The 22746-nt window shown below is 49.1% G+C and overlaps 1 protein-coding gene across 1 annotated transcript; it reads left to right on the top strand.

Moving 5' to 3' along the window:
• The first annotated feature begins 1144 nt into the window (after positions 1 to 1144).
• Positions 1145 to 15979, top strand: PRDM4 (PR/SET domain 4). Its single transcript, XM_073567484.1, has 12 exons — positions 1145 to 1255; positions 7848 to 7941; positions 8130 to 8263; positions 9353 to 9538; positions 9642 to 10397; positions 10594 to 10743; positions 11243 to 11361; positions 11490 to 11575; positions 13197 to 13324; positions 14442 to 14768; positions 14852 to 15020; positions 15599 to 15979. The coding sequence occupies exons 3-12, from the start codon at positions 8131 to 8133 to the stop codon at positions 15888 to 15890; spliced, it is 2346 nt and encodes a 781-aa protein (XP_073423585.1). The 5' UTR covers positions 1145 to 1255; positions 7848 to 7941; position 8130; the 3' UTR covers positions 15891 to 15979.
• Positions 15980 to 22746: the final 6767 nt, after the last annotated feature.

The following is a 22746-nucleotide window of genomic DNA, read 5'->3' as shown; positions in this document are numbered from 1 at the left end:
GGCTAACGCTTACCCTTTCATTACGGTGGATCAAATCTTGGTCGATTTCATTTTCAACATCTATCGCCCTTTCTTGGCCAACTACCTTTGATGCCGTGTATCTAATCCTGTCAGCCGTGTACCTAATCTTGTCAGCCGTGTACCTCGTGCTGTGAGCCGTGTATCTAATCCTGCCAGCCGTGTACCTAATCCTGCCAGGCGTGCACCTAGTCCTGCCGGCTGTGTACCTAGTCCTGTCAGCCGTGTATCTAATCCTGTCAGGCGTGTACCTAATCCTGCCGGGCGTGTACCTAATCTTGTCGGCCGTGTACCTAATCTTGTCGGCCGTGTACCTAATCTTGTCGGCCGTGTACCTAATCTTGTCGGCCGTGTACCTAGTCCTGCCGGGCGTGTACCTAGTCCTGCCGGGCGTGTACCTAATCCTGCCGGGCGTGTACCTAATCCTGCCGGGCGTGTACCTAATCCTGTCGGGCGTGTACCTAATCCTGTCGGGCGTGTACCTAATCCTGCCGGGCGTGTATCTAATCCTCTCAGCCGTGCACCTAATCCTGCCAGGCGTGTATCTAATCCTCTCAGCTGTGTACCTAATCCTGCCGGGCGTGTATCTAATCCTCAGCCGTGTACCTAATCCTGTCGGGCGTGTACCTAATCCTGTTGGGCGTGTACCTATTCCTGTCGGGCGTGTATCTAATCCTGCCGGGCTTGTACCTAATCCTGTCGGGCGTGTACCTAATCCTGTCGGGCGTGTATCTAATCCTGCCGGGCGTGTATCTAATCCTGTCGGGCGTGTATCTAATCCTCTCAGCCGTGTACCTAATCCTCTCAGCCGTGTACCTAATCCTGTCGGGCGTGATACCGTCTCTCAGCTCTTGCTCCAGAATGTGGACGGATAAATAAAAAGCTCTGGACCTTGGAAGAAAAGGAGGAAAATAAATAAATGCACAAAAAATGTAAAGTGACGACATATGAAAAAGAAAAGTGTCGCGGCCCCTCAGCTCCTCGACACACGCACGCTCATAGCAGAACGCAGCACACTCGTCTCCATAGCAACACCGGAGAAGCCAGAGCAGCGCTCTCCTCAGAAGCCCCGCCCACTCAGCCATGGCGTCAACTCCCAGCAGGGCATGATTGGCTCTTTCAGTCGCTCTGACGTCACTTCCGTATGCGCCATCTTGGGAGTGGACATAAAACAGAAGAGTGAGGAGAGAAGGAAAGAAGCAAAGAATGAACGAGCGGAGACACCGGAGAGGAGGGTGTGAGTGACGGCGGCGGGGGACGGGTGTGCATGGGGAAGACACGGCTGAGAGCTCTGTGCCAGGATTCACTAAGCTAAGGAATGGACTACATATCCCAGCATGCCCTGCCAGCCATACACTGCTCTCTATTGTGATCGCTCCAGAGCGCACTCACTATTCTGCTGGTGCAGTCACTGTGTACATACATTACATTACTGATCCTGAGTTATCTCCTGTATTATACCCCAGAGCTGCACTCACTATTCTGCTGGTGCAGTCACTGTGTACATACATTACATTACTGATCCTGAGTTATCTCCTGTATTATACCCCAGAGCTGCACTCACTATTCTCCTGGTGCAGTCACTGTGTACATACATTACATTACTGATCCTGAGTTACATCCTGTATTATACCCCAGAGCTGCACTCACTATTCTGCTGGTGCAGTCACTGTGTACATACATTACATTACTGATCCTGAGTTACATCCTGTATTATACCCCAGAGCTGCACTCACTATTCTGCTGGTGCAGTCACTGTGTACATACATTACATTACTGATCCTGAGTTATCTCCTGTATTATACCCCAGAGCTGCACTCACTATTCTGCTGGTGCAGTCACTGTGTACATACATTACATTACTGATCCTGAGTTATCTCCTGTATTATACTCCAGAGCTGCACTCGCTATTCTGCTGGTGCAGTCACTGTGTACATACATTACATTACTAATCCTGAGTTACCTCCTGTATTATACCCCAGAGCTGCACTCGCTATTCTGCTGGTGCAGTCACTGTGTACATACATTACATTACTGATCCTGAGTTACCTCCTGTATTATACCCCAGAGCTGCACTCGCTATTCTGCTGGTGCAGTCACTGTGTACATACATTACATTACTGATCCTGAGTTACCTCCTGTATTATACCCCAGAGCTGCACTCACTATTCTGCTGGTGCAGTCACTGTGTACATACATTACATTACTGATCCTGAGTTACCTCCTGTATTATACCCCAGAGCTGCACTCACTATTCTGCTGGTGCAGTCACTGTGTACATACATTACATTACTGATCCTGAGTTACATTCTGTATTATACCCCAGAGCTGCACTCACTATTCTGCTGGTGCAGTCACTGTGTACATACATTACATTACTAATCCTGAGTTACCTCCTGTATTATACCCCAGAGCTGCACTCACTATTCTGCTGGTGCAGTCACTGTGTACATACATTACATTACTGATCCTGAGTTACATCCTGTATTATACCCCAGAGCTGCAGTCACTATTCTGCTGGTGCAGTCACTGTGTGTGTACATACATTACATTACTGATCCTGAGTTACCTCCTGTATTATACCCCAGAGCTGCACTCACTATTCTGCTGGTGCAGTCACTGTGTACATACATTACATTACTGATCCTGAGTTACATCCTGTATTATACCCAGAGCTGCACTCACTATTCTGCTGGTGCAGTCACTGTGTACATACATTACATTACTGATCCTGAGTTACATCCTGTATTATACTCCAGAGCTGCACTCACTATTTTGCTGGTGCTGTCGCTGTGTACATACATTACATTACTGATCCTGAGTTACCTCCTGTATTATACTCCAGAGCTGCACTCACTATTCTGCTGGTGCTGTCGCTGTGTACATACATTACATTACTGATCCTGAGTTACATCCTGTATTATACTCCAGAGCTGCACTCACTATTCTGCTGGTGCTGTCGCTGTGTACATACATTACATTACTGATCCTGAGTTACATTCTGTATTATACCCCAGAGCTGCACTCACTATTCTGCTGGTGCTGTCGCTGTGTACATACATTACTGATCCTGAGTTACCTCCTGTATTATACCCCAGAGCTGCACTCACTATTCTGCTGGTGCAGTCACTGTGTACATACATTACATTACTGATCCTGAGTTATCTCCTGTATTATACCCCAGAGCTGCGCTCACTATTCTGCTGGTGCAGTCACTGTGTACATACATTACATTACTGATCCTGAGTTACATCCTGTATTATACCCCAGAGCTGCACTCACTATTCTGCTGGTGCAGTCACTGTGTACATACATTACATTACTGATCCTGAGTTACATCCTGTATTATACCCCAGAGCTGCACTCACTATTCTGCTGGTGCAGTCACTGTGTACATACATTACATTACTGATCCTGAGTTACATCCTGTATTATACCCCAGAGCTGCACTCACTATTCTGCTGGTGCAGTCACTGTGTACATACATTACATTACTGATCCTGAGTTATCTCCTGTATTATACCCCAGAGCTGCACTCACTATTCTGCTGGTGCAGTCACTGTGTACATACATTACATTACTGATCCTGAGTTATCTCCTGTATTATACTCCAGAGCTGCACTCGCTATTCTGCTGGTGCAGTCACTGTGTACATACATTACATTACTAATCCTGAGTTACCTCCTGTATTATACCCCAGAGCTGCACTCGCTATTCTGCTGGTGCAGTCACTGTGTACATACATTACATTACTGATCCTGAGTTACCTCCTGTATTATACCCCAGAGCTGCACTCGCTATTCTGCTGGTGCAGTCACTGTGTACATACATTACATTACTGATCCTGAGTTACCTCCTGTATTATACCCCAGAGCTGCACTCACTATTCTGCTGGTGCAGTCACTGTGTACATACATTACATTACTGATCCTGAGTTACCTCCTGTATTATACCCCAGAGCTGCACTCACTATTCTGCTGGTGCAGTCACTGTGTACATACATTACATTACTGATCCTGAGTTACATTCTGTATTATACCCCAGAGCTGCACTCACTATTCTGCTGGTGCAGTCACTGTGTACATACATTACATTACTAATCCTGAGTTACCTCCTGTATTATACCCCAGAGCTGCACTCACTATTCTGCTGGTGCAGTCACTGTGTACATACATTACATTACTGATCCTGAGTTACATCCTGTATTATACCCCAGAGCTGCAGTCACTATTCTGCTGGTGCAGTCACTGTGTGTGTACATACATTACATTACTGATCCTGAGTTACCTCCTGTATTATACCCCAGAGCTGCACTCACTATTCTGCTGGTGCAGTCACTGTGTACATACATTACATTACTGATCCTGAGTTACATCCTGTATTATACCCAGAGCTGCACTCACTATTCTGCTGGTGCAGTCACTGTGTACATACATTACATTACTGATCCTGAGTTACATCCTGTATTATACTCCAGAGCTGCACTCACTATTTTGCTGGTGCTGTCGCTGTGTACATACATTACATTACTGATCCTGAGTTACCTCCTGTATTATACTCCAGAGCTGCACTCACTATTCTGCTGGTGCTGTCGCTGTGTACATACATTACATTACTGATCCTGAGTTACATCCTGTATTATACTCCAGAGCTGCACTCACTATTCTGCTGGTGCTGTCGCTGTGTACATACATTACATTACTGATCCTGAGTTACATTCTGTATTATACCCCAGAGCTGCACTCACTATTCTGCTGGTGCTGTCGCTGTGTACATACATTACTGATCCTGAGTTACCTCCTGTATTATACCCCAGAGCTGCACTCACTATTCTGCTGGTGCAGTCACTGTGTACATACATTACATTACTGATCCTGAGTTACCTCCTGTATTATACCCCAGAGCTGCACTCACTATTCTGCTGGTGCAGTCGCTGTGTACATACATTACATTACTGATCCTGAGTTACATCCTGTATTATACCCCAGAGCTGCACTCACTATTCTGCTGGTGCAGTCACTGTGTACATACATTACATTACTGATCCTGAGTTACATCCTGTATTATACCCCAGAGCTGCACTCACTATTCTGCTGGTGCAGTCACTGTGTACATACATTACATTACTGATCCTGAGTTACCTCCTGTATTATACCCCAGAGCTGCACTCACTATTCTGCTGGTGCAGTCGCTGTGTACATACATTACATTACTGATCCTGAGTTACATCCTGTATTATACCCCAGAGCTGCGCTCACTATTCTGCTGGTGCAGTCACTGTGTACATACATTACATTACTGATCCTGAGTTACATCCTGTATTATACCCCAGAGCTGCACTCACTATTCTGCTGGTGCAGTCACTGTGTACATACATTACATTACTGATCCTGAGTTACATCCTGTATTATACCCCAGAGCTGCACTCACTGTTCTGCTGGTGTAGTCGCTGTGTACATACATTACATTACTGATCCTGAGTTACATCCTGTATTATACTCCAGAGCTGCACTCACTATTCTGCTGGTGCAGTCACTGTGTACATACATTACTGATCCTGAGTTACATCCTGTATTATACCCCAGAGCTGCACTCACTATTCTGCTGGTGCAGTCACTGTGTACATACATTACATTACTGATCCTGAGTTACATCCTGTATTATATTCCAGAGCTGCACTCACTATTCTGCTGGTGCAGTCACTGTGTACATACAGTACATTACTGATCCTGAGTTACATCCTGTATTATACCCCAGAGCTGCACTCACTATTCTGCTGGTGTAGTCACTGTGTACATACATTACATTACTAATCCTGAGTTACATCCTGTATTATACCCCAGAGCTGCACTCACTATTCTGCTAGTGCAGTCACTGTGTACATACATTACATTACTGATCCTGTACTGATCCTGAGTTACATCCTGTATTATACCCCAGAGCTGCACTCACTATTCTGCTGGTGCAGTCACTGTATACATACATTACTGATCCTGAGTTACATCCTGTATTATACCCCAGAGCTGCACTCACTATTCTGCTGGTGCAGTCACTGTGTACATACATTACATTACTGATCCTGAGTTACATCCTGTATTATACTCCAGAGCTGCACTCACTATTCTGCTGGTGCAGTCAGTGTGTACATACATTACATTACTGATCCTGAGTTACCTCCTGTATTATACCCCAGAGCTGCACTCACTATTCTGCTGGTGCAGTCGCTGTGTACATACATTACATTACTGATCCTGAGTTACATCCTGTATTATACCCCAGAGCTGCACTCACTATTCTGCTGGTGCAGTCACTGTGTACATACATTACATTACTGATCCTTAGTTACCTCCTGTATTATACCCCAGAGCTGCACTCACTATTCTGCTGGTGCAGTCGCTGTGTACATACATTACATTACTGATCCTGAGTTACATCCTGTATTATACCCCAGAGCTGCACTCACTATTCTGCTGGTGCAGTCACTGTGTACATACATTACATTACTGATCATGAGTTACATCCTGTATTATACCCAGAGCTGCACTCACTATTCTGCTGGTGCAGTCACTGTGTACATACATTACATTACTGATCCTGAGTTACATCCTGTATTATACTCCAGAGCTGCACTCACTATTCTGCTGGTGCAGTCACTGTGTACATACAGTACATTACTGATCCTGAGTTACATCCTGTATTATACCCCAGAGCTGCACTCACTATTCTGCTGGTGCAGTCACTGTGTGCATACATTACTGATCCTGAGTTACATCCTGTATTATACCCCAGAGCTGCACTCACTATTCTGCTAGTGCAGTCACTGTGTACATACATTACATTACTGATCCTGTACTGATCCTGAGTTACATCCTGTATTATACCCCAGAGCTGCACTCACTATTCTGCTGGTGCAGTCACTGTATACATACATTACTGATCCTGAGTTACATCCTGTATTATACCCCAGAGCTGCACTCACTATTCTGCTGGTGCAGTCACTGTGTACATACATTACTGATCCTGAGTTACATCCTGTATTATACCCCAGAGCTGCACTCACTATTCTGCTAGTGCAGTCACTGTGTACATACATTACATTACTGATCCTGTACTGATCCTGAGTTACATCCTGTATTATACCCCAGAGCTGCACTCACTATTCTGCTGGTGCAGTCACTGTGTACATACATTACTGATCCTGAGTTACATCCTGTATTATACCCCAGAGCTGCACTCACTATTCTGCTGGTGCAGTCACTGTGTACATACATTACTGATCCTGAGTTACATCCTGTATTATACCCCAGAGCTGCACTCACTATTCTGCTAGTGCAGTCACTGTGTACATACATTACATTACTGATCCTGTACTGATCCTGAGTTACATCCTGTATTATACCCCAGAGCTGCACTCACTATTCTGCTGGTGCAGTCACTGTGTACATACATTACTGATCCTGAGTTACATCCTGTATTATACCCCAGAGCTGCACTCACTATTCTGCTGGTGCAGTCACTGTGTACATACATTACATTACTGATCCTGAGTTACATCCTGTATTATACTCCAGAGCTGCACTCACTGTTCTGCTGGTGCAGTCACTGTGTACATACATTACATTACTGATCCTGAGTTACATCCTGTATTATACCCCATAGCTGCACTCACTATTCTGCTGGTGCAGTCACTGTTTACATACATTACATTACTGATCCTGAGTTACATCCTGTATTATACTCCAGAGCTGCACTCACTATTCTGCTGCTGCAGTCACTGTGTACATACATTACATTACTGATCCTGAGTTACATCCTGTATTATTCTCCAGAGCTGCGCTCACTCTTCTGCTGGCGGTGTTGCATTGGATGTGCTCAGATCTCCGTCTCCGTGTTCCGGGTCGTCTGTATCGGAGGATGACACAGGTACGGGCAGCGGCTGCTGTTCGAGGTCTCGGCTTCTTTCTCTCTTTCCCGCTACCTGTTGTTACAGTGCTATTTGGACGTAGGGGGGAGATGCAGCTGCAGTTTCTGTGTCTGTGACCGGGGAGGAGGGGGCGGCCTCGCCTGCGTCTGGCACTGACTGCGGAGTTTCCTGTTTCGTGTCTACACAGAATGAATGAGCTGAACCTGAGTGCAGTGGGCATGGAGCCGCTGGGCTCCTCCTCCGTTGCCAACACCCTGCCAGTGTCGGGAGGCCACCTCGGACTGACTGCGTCACCGCCGCACAATGCTCTCACCGCCACAGGTAAGGGTGGCGCTCCTCCTCAGCGTGCGTCCGTCCACGTCTCCTCCAGCATTTACTATATGGGAGAAATAAAGTTCATTTGTCTTTTAATCGCTATTTTTTTTTTTTTAAAGATTTTTTTTATTTTATTTTTATGATGTTATTGATTAGTATTTATCAGTTTTAATAAAATAAATATTATAAAAATAGTAAATACAAATAAACATGTTTTTATTTCATTTATTAAACATAATAAATTAATATTTGTTAGTAGTAATATACCGTATATACTCGTGTATAAGACGACCCCCCCTATTTTTTTGCCACAAAAAACTGGGAAAACGTATTGATTCGCGTATAAGTCGAGGGTGGAAAATGCAGCAGCTACTGGTAAACTGGTAAATTTCAAAAATAAAAATAGATACCAATAAAAGTAAAATTAATTGAGACATCAGTAGGTTAAATGTTTTTGAATATCCATATTGAATCAGGAGCCCCATATAATGCTCCATACAGTTCATGATGGCCCCATAAGATGCTCCATACAAAATACATCCCATATAATGGCCCCATAAGATGTTCCATAGAATTATATGCCCCATATAATGCTCCATAAAGGTTATGGCCCCATAAAATGCCCCCATATGCTGCCCCATAGGGGTGGGGGGGTTGTTCGGCGACTTTCAGCCCCAAAAAATGGGCTGAGAATCTGCTTATACCTGAGTATATACGGTAATTAAAATAAATATACATCGTATTTTATTTTACTTATTAATAATAAATATAATTAATAAAATAATATATATATTTTTATTTATTTTTTTTTTATTGTTTTTTTTTTCTGCCCCTTTGGGGGGGGAATTGAACCCAGAATAAAATGCTCGGTGCTGCTGCCCTGGACGTAGATGTATGGATGGGGGTTAAAGGGCCGGTAACGCTGATTCCTGCTGGTATCAGTAGTGCAGTAGGATGGCTCTTGGCACTGGAGATCCACCGATCGTGGGGGTCTGAGGTTCTCGGTGCTTTCCGCCCGCCGTCAGTCTCTTCCCATCCTTCCGTGGCTGATGTTAGACTTCCCTGCGTGTCTTCTCTCCCCTCGCTGTCTCGCAGGTTTGCCGGTGGCCATTCCTAACCTGGGGCCGTCTCTCGGCTCGCTGCCCTCGGCCCTCTCCGTCATGCTTCCTATGGGGATCGGCGAGCGTGGCGTCATGTGTGGACTCCCGGATCGTAACTTTCCGCTCCCGCCGCCTCCGTACCCGCACCTGGAGAACAGCTACTTCCGTCACTTACTCCCCGGTATGACGTCCCCTACTGACGAGCTGTGGTATTTCGCCTGTATATGTCCTTGTCTCCCCCGTGGCTCCTTCTCACCGTGATGTCTTCTTTCTCCCCCCCCCAGGCATCTTGTCGTACCTGGCAGACCGCCCTCCTCCTCAGTACATACACCCCAGCTCCCTCAGCGTGGACTCGTCTGGCGGGCTCTCGGTATCCTCCAGTAACCCCTCCCTGGATCCGTACCATTCGGGACCCTCCGTAGGACTGGAGAGCGGCATAGTGTCCCTGGACTCCCGCTCGGTGGGCGGACACGGCGGGCAGAGCTTACACCCCAGCGATGCCCACGAGGTGGCGCTGGACGCAGGGATGGGCATGGATGACGTCTCGCGGGTGACCAGCCCGATCACAAGCGAGGAGCTGACCATAGAGGGGGTGACGGGCGAGCACGGACAGATCACGTCACGTCCCCACGAGCCTCTCACCGTGGACGCCAGCCTACCTCCCGACGCCGTGGGCCACGCAGGGGTGCTGCCGCTGCACAGCGGGTCCCTGGAGCTTCCCGTGGTAATGGAGTCGGAGCATCACATGGACGCCAGGTCCGGCATGTCGGACAACGCCCTCACCGACGCCATCCACACCGTGGCCCTGAGCAGTAACCCCGTCAGCGTGACCCTGTCTACCTCACACCCGCTCTCCTCCCTGACCGCCGTGTCTTTACACGGGAACGGCCTCAGCCTGGAGCCCGTCACCGTGTCCTCCATCACGCCGGACGGCGTCACCCTGCCGCACGTGGACGCCACCAGCCTGACCTTCGTCCCGACCTCGCTCCACATGGACTCCACCTCCAACAAGGAGAATATGGCCGCCCTGTTCACCATCTGTGAGTCGCCGACAGCTCTTGTCACCAATCTAGAGCAAATGTAAAAAAAAAAGTGAAACTTATCTTTTGTATAACGTAAGAAAGTGAAATGTGCCCCCCCCCCCCCCCCCAAAAAAAAAGAAAATTACAATATTTACCTTCAGTTCCAGTAACTCCTGCCCCTGTGGCATCTCTCTGCCTTCTACCGTTTCTCCAGGGTGCACTCTGTGTAACCGGGCCTATCCCGCCGACTGCCCCGAGCACGGCCCCGTCACCTTTATACCAGACAGCCCCATCGAGAGCCGGGCACGACTGTCCTTCCCCAAACAACTGGTGCTGAGACAGTCGGTGACAGGAGTAGATGTAGGTAAGTAATGGGTGTTCTAGCCTTGTGGATAAATTCTGCCTGTCTGTGGCCACCACTAGGGGGAGCTCCCTGTATACAGACATACATGATAAGATCCTGTCTACAGCCACCACTAGGGGGAGCTCCCTGTATACAGAGATGGGTGGCTGCAGATGGGATCTTATCATGTATCTCTGTATACAGGGAGCTCCACCTAGTGGTGGCTGCAGACAGGATCTTATCATGTATCCCTGTATACAGGGAGCTCCCCCTAGTGGTGGCTGCAGACAGGACCTTGTAAGAGGATTTGTAGCTGTTTTGGCTTGGGCCGCTTGCTGATACCTTAGTGTTGTGTCTGAGTTCTCTGGCGCCTCTTCAGGTGGAGGATGGTGCTGATAACCGTTTCCCAGAATGCTTGAAGCATTGGCGCTGGAGAACCCCTTTATGCAGGGGATGGGCGGTGTAGTCCGGGCCTCTGATTATTGCAGATTTAGCTTTCACCAGTGGTTATTTGTTTCAGGGGTGTGGACACAGGACAGTATTTCGGTTCGGACCTGCTTCGGTCCCCTTATAGGGCAGGAGAGCCAATCCCTAGAAGTTGCCGGATGGACGGATAAATCTGCCAACCACATCTGGAAGGTACGATGCCCCCAGGACTGTCATGGGGACCGACGCCGGCAGGAAGGGGAGTGAGCGGGGGGGGGGGCATCGGCATGGGGGGCTGCGGCGTCTCCCTCTCGGGTGGGTGACTTGTTATCTCGTGGCAGATTTACAGCAACAACGTGATGGAGTTCTGCGTCATCACCACGGACGAGAATGAATGTAACTGGATGATGTTTGTCCGGAAAGCGAGGTACGTGGCCGCCTGCCCCCGTGTGTGTGTGTGTGTGTGTGTGTGTGTGTGTGTGGCCGCCTGCCCCCGTGTGTGTGTGTGTGTGTGTGTGGCCGCCTGCCCGTGTGTGTGTGTGGCCGCCTGCCCGTGTGTGTGTGGCCGCCTGCCCCCGTGTGTGTGTGGCCGCCTGCCCCCGTGTGTGTGTGGCCGCCTGCCCCCGTGTGTGTGTGTGTGTGTGTGTGTGTGTGTGTGTGTGTGTGTGGCCGCCTGCCCCCGTGTGTGTGTGTGGCCGCCTGCCCCCGTGTGTGTGTGTGGCCGCCTGCCCCCGTGTGTGTGTGTGGCCGCCTGCCCCCGTGTGTGTGTGTGGCCGCCTGCCCCCGTGTGTGTGTGTGGCCGCCTGCCCCCGTGTGTGTGTGTGGCCGCCTGCCCCCGTGTGTGTGTGTGTGGCCGCCTGCCCCCGTGTGTGTGGCCGCCTGCCCCCGTGTGTGTGGCCGCCTGCCCCCGTGTGTGTGGCCGCCTGCCCCCGTGTGTGTGGCCGCCTGCCCCCGTGTGTGTGGCCGCCTGCCCCCGTGTGTGTGGCCGCCTGCCCCCGTGTGTGTGTGTGTGGCCGCCTGCCCCCGTGTGTGTGTGTGTGGCCGCCTGCCCCCGTGTGTGTGTGTGTGGCCGCCTGCCCCCGTGTGTGTGTGTGTGTGGCCGCCTGCCCCCGTGTGTGTGTGTGTGTGGCCGCCTGCCCCCGTGTGTGTGTGTGTGGCCGCCTGCCCCCGTGTGTGTGTGTGTGGCCGCCTGCCCCCGTGTGTGTGTGTGTGGCCGCCTGCCCCCGTGTGTGTGTGTGTGGCCGCCTGCCCCCGTGTGTGTGTGTGTGTGGCCGCCTGCCCCCGTGTGTGTGTGTGTGTGGCCGCCTGCCCGTGTGTGTGTGTGTGTGTGTGGCCGCCTGCCCCCGTGTGTGTGTGTGGCCGCCTGCCCCCGTGTGTGTGTGTGGCCGCCTGCCCCCGTGTGTGTGTGTGGCCGCCTGCCCCCGTGTGTGTGTGTGGCCGCCTGCCCCCGTGTGTGTGTGTGGCCGCCTGCCCCCGTGTGTGTGTGTGGCCGCCTGCCCCCGTGTGTGTGTGTGGCCGCCTGCCCCCGTGTGTGTGTGTGGCCGCCTGCCCCCGTGTGTGTGTGTGGCCGCCTGCCCCCGTGTGTGTGTGTGTGTGTGTGGCCGCCTGCCCCCGTGTGTGTGTGTGTGTGTGTGGCCGCCTGCCCCCGTGTGTGTGTGTGTGTGGCCGCCTGCCCCCGTGTGTGTGTGTGGCCGCCTGCCCCCGTGTGTGTGTGTGTGTGTGTGTGGCCGCCTGCCCGTGTGTGTGTGTGTGGCCGCCTGCCCGTGTGTGTGTGTGTGGCCGCCTGCCCCCGTGTGTGTGTGGCCGCCTGCCCGTGTGTGTGTGTGTGTGGCCGCCTGCCCGTGTGTGTGTGTGTGTGGGGCCGCCTGCCCGTGTGTGTGTGTGTGTGGGGCCGCCTGCCCGTGTGTGTGTGTGTGTGTGTGTGTGTGGCCGCCCGCCCGCCCGTGTGTGTGGCCGCCCGTGTGTGTGGCCGCCCGTGTGTGTGGCGTCGTGATCCACCCCGTTTGTGTGGCTCCTCCCGTTATTGTCACAACCTTTCTCATTTCCAGGAATCCGGATGAACAGAATCTCGTGGCGTATCCCCATAACGGGAAGATCTACTTCTACACCACGCGGGACATCCCGGCCCAGGAGGAGCTGCTCTTCTATTACAGCCGAGACTACGCTCAGCAGATGGGTAACTACTGCCCCCATCAGGTCACTGTCACTACTCCCATTGTGGGCCCTTGTGGCTGGTGATCGGGTGCTGCTTGCTCCACCCCGGGCGGCTCTCGCCCAGCGTATGGGTGTGTGCTGCTATAAAGCAGTGAGGACGGGTGATGAGCGGGCGCTCCGCTGGTCTTTGGCCGTGCTTGTGTATTATGTCCGAGTCCCTGCGGCTGCATGACGTGCGGCTGTTACACGGCCTGAACACACGTGCCCCCTGCATAACAGACAAGCCATCCCCACGTGTTCAGGCCGTCTAACAACCGCAAATCATGGAGCCTCGGACATAATACGCGAGCACGGGAAAGTAACAGCGGAGCGTGCTCGGATAACGTCCGCTCATCATAAGTGAAGAATGGGGCACAACTGCTGGTCATGGACAGTGAAGGGGTTAACGTTAGTAAGGCTGGAGGGCTAGGGCATGGAAGAGGTTAATTCCCCACCAGTGACATTAATTCCTCATTGTCTCCTAGACCACCAGGGGCATAATTAGAAAAGGGTTCAGACACCTTGGTGGTTTAGGGTAGTGGCGGGGTTAATGTCGGTGTCCCCTGGTGGTCTAGGGTAGTGGCGGGGTTAATGTCAGTGTCCCCTGGTGGTCTAGGGTAGTGGCGGGGTTAATGTCGGTGTCCCCTGGTGGTCTAGGGTAGTGGCGGGGTTAATGTCGGTGTCCCCTGGTGGTCTAGGGTAGTGGCGGGGTTAATGTCGGTGTCCCCTGGTGGTCTAGGGTAGTGGCGGGGTTAATGTCGGTGTCCCCTGGTGGTCTAGGGTAGTGGCGGGGTTAATGTCGGTGTCCCCTGGTGGTCTAGGGTAGTGGCGGGGTTAATGTCGGTGTCCCCTGGTGGTCTAGGGTAGTGGCGGGGTTAATGTCGGTGTCCCCTGGTGGTCTAGGACAGTCATAAGATGTCTAACCCTCTACTAATAGACCCTCTAGGAATACTGACATTAACCCATTCACTCCCCCAGACCACCAGGGATCCTGACATCAATCACCTTGCTCCTAGTTACAGTGCTTGCTGCAGTTTTTAGCTGGGTTATCGGCTGGCAGGGATCCGCCTGCCAGCACTTACCCGTCCTCTTCCCGTCAGGTTTACCGGAGCAGCCGGAGATGCTGCTGTGTCACTGCGGGAAGGAGTGCCTGTCCTACGCCGAGTTCAAGTCCCACCTGAGCAGCCACATCGGGGGCCACCTCCCCGGCGGGGAGTCCCTGAGCAGCGAGGACACGGGCCAGGCGGTGACGTCGAGCAAAGAGCGGAAGTGGAAGTGCACGGTGTGCCCCCGATCCTTCTCCTCCTCCACCAAGCTGAACGTGCACTACATGGGCCACATGGGCATGAAGCCCCACAAGTGCGAGTTCTGCAGCAAGGCCTTCAGCGACCCCAGCAACCTGCGCACCCACCTCCGCATCCACACAGGTAAGACCTCCGAATATTCACCCCCCTCCCTCCCAGCGCCATCACCATGACCAGACACAGATTGTATGCTGTGGCCCCCGCAGGACAGAAGAACCATCACTGCGTCCTCTGCGGCAAGTCCTTCACCCAGAAGGCCCATGTGGCCTCGCACATGGTGACCCACACGGGCGAGAAGAACTTCAAGTGCGACTTCTGCGAGAAGATGTTCATGAGGAGGCAGGACCTGAAGCAGCACATCCTCACGCACACACGGTGAGTCGCCACCAGGGGGTGGCCGTGTACACAGACACAAGCTGGGCAGACCAGCGACATAGATAAGGCCGCGCAGCAGCACAGAGGATTTCAGAATCAGCCGCCGACTAGCGGGGGCGCCACCTGCGCGGGTCCAGGAGGCCACAACCTCCGCTGCAAGGCAGGAGATAATGAGTCAGAACAGGGGATAAAGGGGTTTGTCTTATATATTTACTTCCACGTATTTTAAATTACAAATTAAACATTATATTTTAGGTTTGTTTTTTTTTTTTTTCAAAGGTCCAATAACTTGCAGTAACCAGGGGGGAAATCCCAGTAGTGCAGAGTATTTTAGGCTGAGCTCAGGGCAGGGTCACCAGTGTAATGCCTGCACTGCAGAGTATTTTGGGCTGTTGTGCTCGAGGCAGGGTCACCAGTGTAATCCCAGCAGCGCAGAGGATTTCTGGCTTAGCTTGGGGCAGAGTATTTCAGGCTGAGCTCGGGGCAGGGTCACTAGCGTAATCCCAGCAGCGCAGAGTATGTCAGCACCAGTAGCTCACACTTTCGCTGCTTTGTCCCCCTCTACCCCCCCCATACAGAGAGCGACCCTTGAAGTGTCCGAAATGCGACAAGCACTTCTGCAGGACGAACCACCTGAAGAAACACCTGAACTCCCATGAGGGGAAGCGGGACTACGTGTGCGAGAAGTGCTCCAAGGCCTTCCTCACCAAGTACCACCTCACCCGCCACCTGAAGATCTGCAAAGGCCCCAGCCCGGCCCCCCTGACCGACCAGGACGAGGAGGACGACGAGTCTGAGGAGGAGGGAGAGTTACTGAGCGCAGACTGCCCCGTGTTCAGTGCAGATGCACATCTCCCGCCGCACACGTGACCCGCGCTCTATTTATGTTATTTATTACACGTCGCCCCCCTCCTTGTGTATAGACCCCAGCGTATGAATAAAGCCGATTATCAAGGCTCCTGCAGTCTCATCATCGGCTCTTACTTTTAGCCGTACACATCCAAGGAAGAAAAAGAAAAAAACTCCTTTGTTCTGGGTCTGCAGGATAGGACTGATGCTCTTACATGAAATCTGATGATGCAGGGGCAGAGACCCTGATTCCGGGGACGTCGCCCGCTGCAGCTTTGATAGGGATTCTATTTTCTCAGCTTGGAATGCTGCGCTGTCTAGCCCCGCCCACACACCTGATTGGTGGCTTCTGTTGTACACTGCCAATCAGCGTTGAGGGCGGGGTTACAGACCAGCTTGACGGCTGTGCCCGTGCGACCGCGTCCTGCAGTGACGATCTGCAGAATCCGCAGAAAGAATTGACATGTCAATTCTTTCTGCGGTTTAGAAACCGCAGAAAATCTGCCCAGAAAATTGCGCAGCATCTGCACTGCGGTTTCCATTTCCCATAGGGAATAATGGTACTGTACATCGCAGCAGAAACTGCTGCGGATCTGCAGGGTGTGCACACCCTAAAACTACAACACAGGCCAGTAACATATTGCTGGAATCAGGATCTCTGCTCCTACATCATGCTAGGCTCAGATTACATGACTTGTCATAGGATGATTCCGATCACCTACTTCTCTGCACAGGATTGGTAATATATTGGTCAGTGCAGGTCTGTGTCAAAGATCCACAAAACATGCAACTTTAATCCACATTATGTTGGTGTTAAAAAGCGACATTCGTTCCCTCGATCGGCTTTTTCTGCTATCGGAGGGAGGTGCAGGTCTTCGCCATTCAGTATTGTATCATCCGACACACGATGGCTTCTTTAAATAAGAAGCGCGCAGCAGGTTCGGGGCCACAACTGCTCATCACGGCGGAGTCAGTTATAAAAGTAACGTCCAAGCATGTGTAGGCACCAGGAAACCAACACACACAAAGGAATCTGCTCCTGCCAAACTCCAAGCCGCGCCCTGCCCTACTCGCAGCTGTTAACACTTGTACAGTCAGACAGCACCAGCAGAATAATGAGTGCAGCTCTGGGGTATAATACAGGATGTAACTCAGGATTAGTAATGTAATGTATGTACACAGTGACTGCACCAGCAGAATAGTGAGTGCAGCTCTGGGGTATAATACAGGATGTAACTCAGGATCAGTAATGTATGTAGACAGTGACTGCACCAGCAGAATAGTGAGTGCAGCTCTGGAGTATAATGCAGGATGTAACTCAGGATCAGTAATGTATGCACACAGTGACTGCACCAGCAGAATAGTGAGTGCAGCTCTGGAGTATAATACAGGATGTAACTCAGGATCAGTAATGTAATACACAGTGACTGCACCAGCAGAATAGTGAGTGCAGCTCTTGGGTATAATACAGGATGTAACTCAGGATCAGTAATGTAATGTATGTACACAGTGACTGCACCAGCGGAATAGTGAGTGCAGCTCTGGAGTATAATACAGGATGTAACTCAGGATCAGTAATGTATGTACACAGTGACTGCACCAGCAGAATAGTGAGTGCAGCTCTGGGGTATACTACAGGATGCACAGTTGTGGCCAAAAGTATTGACACCCATGCAATTCTGTCAGATAATACTCAGCTTCTTCCTGAAAATGATTGCAAACACAAATTCTTTGTTATTATCTTCATTTAATTTGTCTTAAATGAATGAACACAAAAAGAATTGTCCTAAAGCCAAATTGGATATAATTCCACACCAAACATAAAAAGAGGGTGGACAAAAGTATTGGCACTGTTCGAAAAATCATGTGATGCTTCTCTAATTTGTGTAATTAGCAGCACCTGTAACTTACCTGTGGCACCTAACAGGTGTTGGCAATGACTAAATCACACTTGCAGCCAGTTGACATGGATTAACCCCTTCACCCACAAGGATGGTTTGCACGTTCATGACCGGGCCAATTTTTACAATTCTGACCACTGTCCCTTTATGAGGTCATAACTCTGGAACGCTTCCATGGATCCCGGTGATTCTGACATTGTTTTCTCGTGACATATTGTACTTCATGTCAGTAGTAAAATTTCATTCATATAACTTGCGTTTGTTTGTGAGAAAAACGGAAATTTGGTGAAAATTTTGAAAATTTCGCAATTTTCCAACTTTGAATTTTTATGCCCTTAAATCACAGAGATACGGCACACAAAAAACTTAATAAGTAACATTTCCCACATGTTTACTTTACATCAGCACAATTTTGGAACCAAAATTTTTTTTTGTTAGGAAGTTATAAGGGTTAAAAGTTGACCAGCGATTTCTCATTTTTACAACACCATTTTATTTTTACGGACCACATCACATTTGAAGCCACTTTGAGGGGTCTATATGATAGGAAATACCCAAAAGTGACACCATTCTAAAAACTGCACCCCTTAAGGTGCTCAAAACCACATTCAAGAAGTTTATTAACCCTTTAGATGCGTCACAGGAATTTTTTTGAATATTTAAAAAAAAAAAATGAACATTAACTTTTTTTCACAAAAAAAATACTTCAGGTTCAATTTTTTTTTATTTTACCAAGGGTAACAGGAGAAATTGGACTGCAAAAGTTATTGTGCAATTTGTCCTGAGTACGCTGGTACCTGATATGTGGGGGGAACCCACTGTTTCGGCGCATGGCAGAGCTCAGAATGGAAGGAGCGCCGTTTGACTTTTTCAATCCAAAATTGGCTGGAATTTAGATCGGACGCCATGCCGCGTTTGGAGAGCGCCTGATGTACCTAAACAGTGGAAACCCCCTACAAGTGACCCCATTTTGGAAACTAGACCCCCCAAGGAACTTATCTAGATGTGTGGTGAGAACTTTGAACCCACAAGGGCTTTACAGAAGTTTATAACGTACAGCGGTACAATTAAAAAATCATTTTTTCCACAAAAGATCTTTTCACCCCAATTTTTATTTTCCCAAGGGTAACAGAACCCTAAAAGTTATTGTGCAATTTGTCCTGAGTACGCTGATACCCCATATGTGGCTGTAAACAACTATTTGGGCGCATGGCAGAGCTCGGAAGGGAAGCAGCGCCATTTGATGATTTTGGCTGGAATTGAGATTGGACATCATGTCGCAATTGGAAAACCGCTGATGTACCAAAACAGTGAAAACCCACCACAAATGACACCATTTTGGAAACTAGACCCCCCAAGGAACTTATCTAGATGTGTGGTGAGAACTTTGAACCCCCAAGTGCTTCACAGAAGTTTATAACGCCCGGGCGTGAAAATAAAAAATTCGTATTTTTTCCACAAACATGATCTTTTAGTCACCAATTTTATATTTTCCCAAGGGTACCAGGAGAAATTGGACCCCAAAAGTTGTTGTCCAATTTGTCCTGAGTACGCTGATACCCCATATGTGGGAGAAAACTACTGTATGGGCACACGTCGGGGCTCGGAAGGGAAGTAGTGACGTTTTGGAATGCAGACTTTGATGGAATGGTCTGCGGGTGTCATGTGCGTTTAGGTACATCAGGGGCTCTCCAAACTATTGAAACTCCCCACAAGTGACCCCATTTTGGACACTAGACCCCCCCCACGGAACTTATCTAGATGTGTGGTGAGCACTTTGAACCCCCAAGGGCTTCACAGAAGTTTATAACGCCCGGGCGTGAAAATAAAAAAATCATTTTTTTCCACAAAAATGATATTTTTGCCCCCAATTTTTTATTTTCCTAAGGGTAACAGGAGAAATTGGACCCCAAAAATTGTTTTGCAATTTGTCCTGAGTAGGCTGATACCCTACATGTGGGGGTAAAACACTGTTTGGGCGCATGGCAGAGCTTGGAAGGGAAGGAGCACCATTTGACTTTTTCAACTCAGAATTGGCTGGAATTGAGATCAGACGCCATGTTGCATTTGGAGAGCACCTGATGTGCCCAAACAGTGGAAACCCCCAATTCTAACTCCAACCCGAACCCCAACACGCCCCTAACCCTAATCTCAGCCCTAACCCTAGCCTAGCCCTAACCCAACCCTACCCTACCCCTGGCCCTAACCCTAATGGAAATAAATACATTTTTTTTTATTTTATTATTTTTCCCTAACTAAGGGGGTGATAACGGGGGGTTTGATTTACTATTTATGGCGGTTTTTATGTTTGGCAGCTGTCGCACGCTAAAAGACGCTTTTTATTGTAAAAATAGTTTTTGCATCACCACATATTGAGAGCTATAATTTTTCCGTATTTTGACCCACCGAGTCATGTGAGGTCTTATTTTTTGCGGGACGAGTTGACGTTTTTATTGGTACCATTTTCGGGCACGTGAAATTTTTTGATCGCTTTTTATTCCGATTTTTGGGACGCAGAATGAACAAAAACCAGGGTTTCATGAATTTTCTTTTGGGGGGGTGCGTTTACGCCGTTCCGGGTGTGGTAAAATTTATAAGGCGGTTTTATTCTTCGGGTCAGTACGGTTACAGCGATACCTCATTTGTGTCTTTTTTTATGTTTTGGCGCTTTTATGCAATTAAAACAATTTTATATAAAAAAATAATTATTTTTGCATCGCTTTATTCTGCGAGCTATAACTTTTTTATTTTTTTGCTGATGATGCTGTGTGGCAGCTGGTTTTTTGCGGGACAAGATGTTTTCAGCGGTACTATGGATATTTATATGCGTCTTTTTGATTACGCGTTATTACACTTTTTGTTTGGTGGTATGATAATAAATCATTATTTTTTGCTTCGTTTTTTTTATTTTTTAAGGGGTTAACTAATGGGACAGTTTTATAGGGCGGGTCGTTACGGACGCGGCGATACCTAATATGTGTACTTTTATTGTTTTTTTTTTATTTCCAAAAAATGGATTTATTTGGGGGAATATTTTTTTTTTTCCTAATTTATTTGGCGATTTTTTTTTTATTATTTTAAACACTTTTTTTTTTTTTTAAATTTATTAAATAGTCCTAGGTGGGACATCACTGTCCTGTGACAGACCGCTGATCTGTCACATCACAGATCACTGTGACAGATCAGCGATCCGTCACAGGCAGTGCAGAAGGCTTCCTCATGCCTGCGCTTTGCAGGCACTGAGGAAGCAAGCTCCCTGCAGGCCCCCGTTGCCATCTTGGATTCGGGGGCCTGCAGGAAAGGAGCCCCCCGCAGCAGTGCTGCACATTGCGCTGCCGTGGGGGGCTCAGGGAAGCACGGAGGGAGCCCCCTCCCTGCCGATGCTTCCCTTTAACCCCCGGTACACCGCGATCATGCTTGATCGCGGTGTGCAAGGGGTTAACGTGTCGGGGGCAGTCCGTGACCGCCCCTGACACATTGTGCCGGGTGTCAGCTGTGATAATCAGCTGACACCCAGCCTCGATCAGCGGCGTTCATCACGTGGGCGCCGCTGATCGCGGTAGACGTACTATCCCGTCCATGGGCATAGGGGCCCGGGTCCCATGGACGGGATAGTACGTCGGATGTCTGGAAGGGGTTAAAGTTGACTCTTCCTCTGTCCTGTGTCCTTGTGTGTACCACATTGAGCATGGAGAAAAGAAAGAAGACCAAAGAACTGTCTGAGGACTTGAGAAACCAAATTGTGAGGAAGCATGAGCAATCTCCAGGCTACAAGTCCATCTCCAAAGACCTGAATGTTCCTGTGTCTACCGTGCGCAGTGTCATCAAGAAGTGTAAAGCCCATGGCACTGTGGCTAACCTCCCTAGATGTGGACGGAAAAGAAAAATTGACAAGAGATTTCAACGCAAGATTGTGCAGATGTTGGATAAAGAACCTCGACTAACATCCAAACAAGTTCAAGCTGCCCTGCAGTCCGAGGGTACAACAGTGTCAACCCGTACTATCCGTCGGCATCTGAATGAAAAGGGACTGTATGGTAGGAGACCCAGGAAGACCCCACTTCTTACCCCGAGACATAAAAAGCCAGGCTGGAGTTTGCCAAAACTTACCTGAAAAAGCCTAAAACGTTTTGGAAGAATGTTCTCTGGTCAGATGAGACAAAAGTAGAGCTTTTTGGGCAAAGGCATCAACATAGAGTTTACAGGAGAAAAAAAGAGGCATTCAAAGAAAAGAACACGGTTCCTACAGTCAATCAAGGCGGAGGTTCCCTGACGTTTTGGGGTTGCTTTGCTGCCTCTGGCACTGGACTGCTTGATCGTGTGCATGGCATTATGAAGTCTGAAGACTACCAACAAATTTTGCAGCATAATGTAGGACCCAGTGTGAGAAAGCTGGGTCTCCCTCAGAGGTCATGGGTCTTCCAGCAGGACAATGACCCAAAACACACTTCAAAAAGCGCTAGAAAATGGTTTGAGAGAAAGCACTGGAGACTTCTAAGGTGGCCAGCAATGAGTCCAGACCTGAATCCCATAGAACACCTGTGGAGAGATCTAAAAATGGCAGTTTGGAGAAGGCACCCTTCAAATACCAGGGACCTGGAGCAGTTTGCCAAAGAAGAATGGTCTAAAATTCCAGCAGAGCATTGTAAGAAACTCATTGATGGTTACCGGAAGCGGTTGGTCGCAGTTATTTTGGCTATTAGACTGAGGGTGCCAATACTTTTGTCTGGCCCATTTTTTGAGTTTTGTGTGAAATGATCAATGTTTTGCTTCATTCTCTGTGTTTTTTTAACTTAAGACAAATTAAATGAACATAATACCAAAGAATTTGTGTTTGCAATCATTTTCAGGAAGAAACTGAGTATTATCTGACAGAATTGCAGGGGTGTCAATACTTTTGGCCACAACTGTAACTCAGGATCAGTAATGTAATGTATGTACACAGTGACTGCACCAGCAGAATAGTGAGTGCAGCT

Source organism: Dendrobates tinctorius, unplaced genomic scaffold (assembly GCF_039654945.1).
Source record: "Dendrobates tinctorius isolate UK_male_01 unplaced genomic scaffold, ASM3965494v1 ptg000020l, whole genome shotgun sequence".
NCBI lineage: Eukaryota > Metazoa > Chordata > Amphibia > Anura > Dendrobatidae > Dendrobates > Dendrobates tinctorius.
The sequence above is the reverse complement of the archived record's forward strand: the minus strand, read 5'-3'. Positions and strand labels throughout refer to the sequence as shown.

Bases quoted from the DNA above. Each gene is read 5' to 3' on its own strand.
- PRDM4 (XM_073567484.1), top strand. From the start codon at position 8,131: ATGAATGAGCTGAACCTGAGTGCAGTGGGCATGGAGCCGCTGGGCTCC. The intron at 8,264-9,352 runs GTAAGGGTGGCG...GCTGTCTCGCAG, and splicing joins CAATGCTCTCACCGCCACAG to GTTTGCCGGTGGCCATTCCT. The intron at 14,769-14,851 runs GTAAGACCTCCG...TGGCCCCCGCAG, and splicing joins CCACCTCCGCATCCACACAG to GACAGAAGAACCATCACTGC.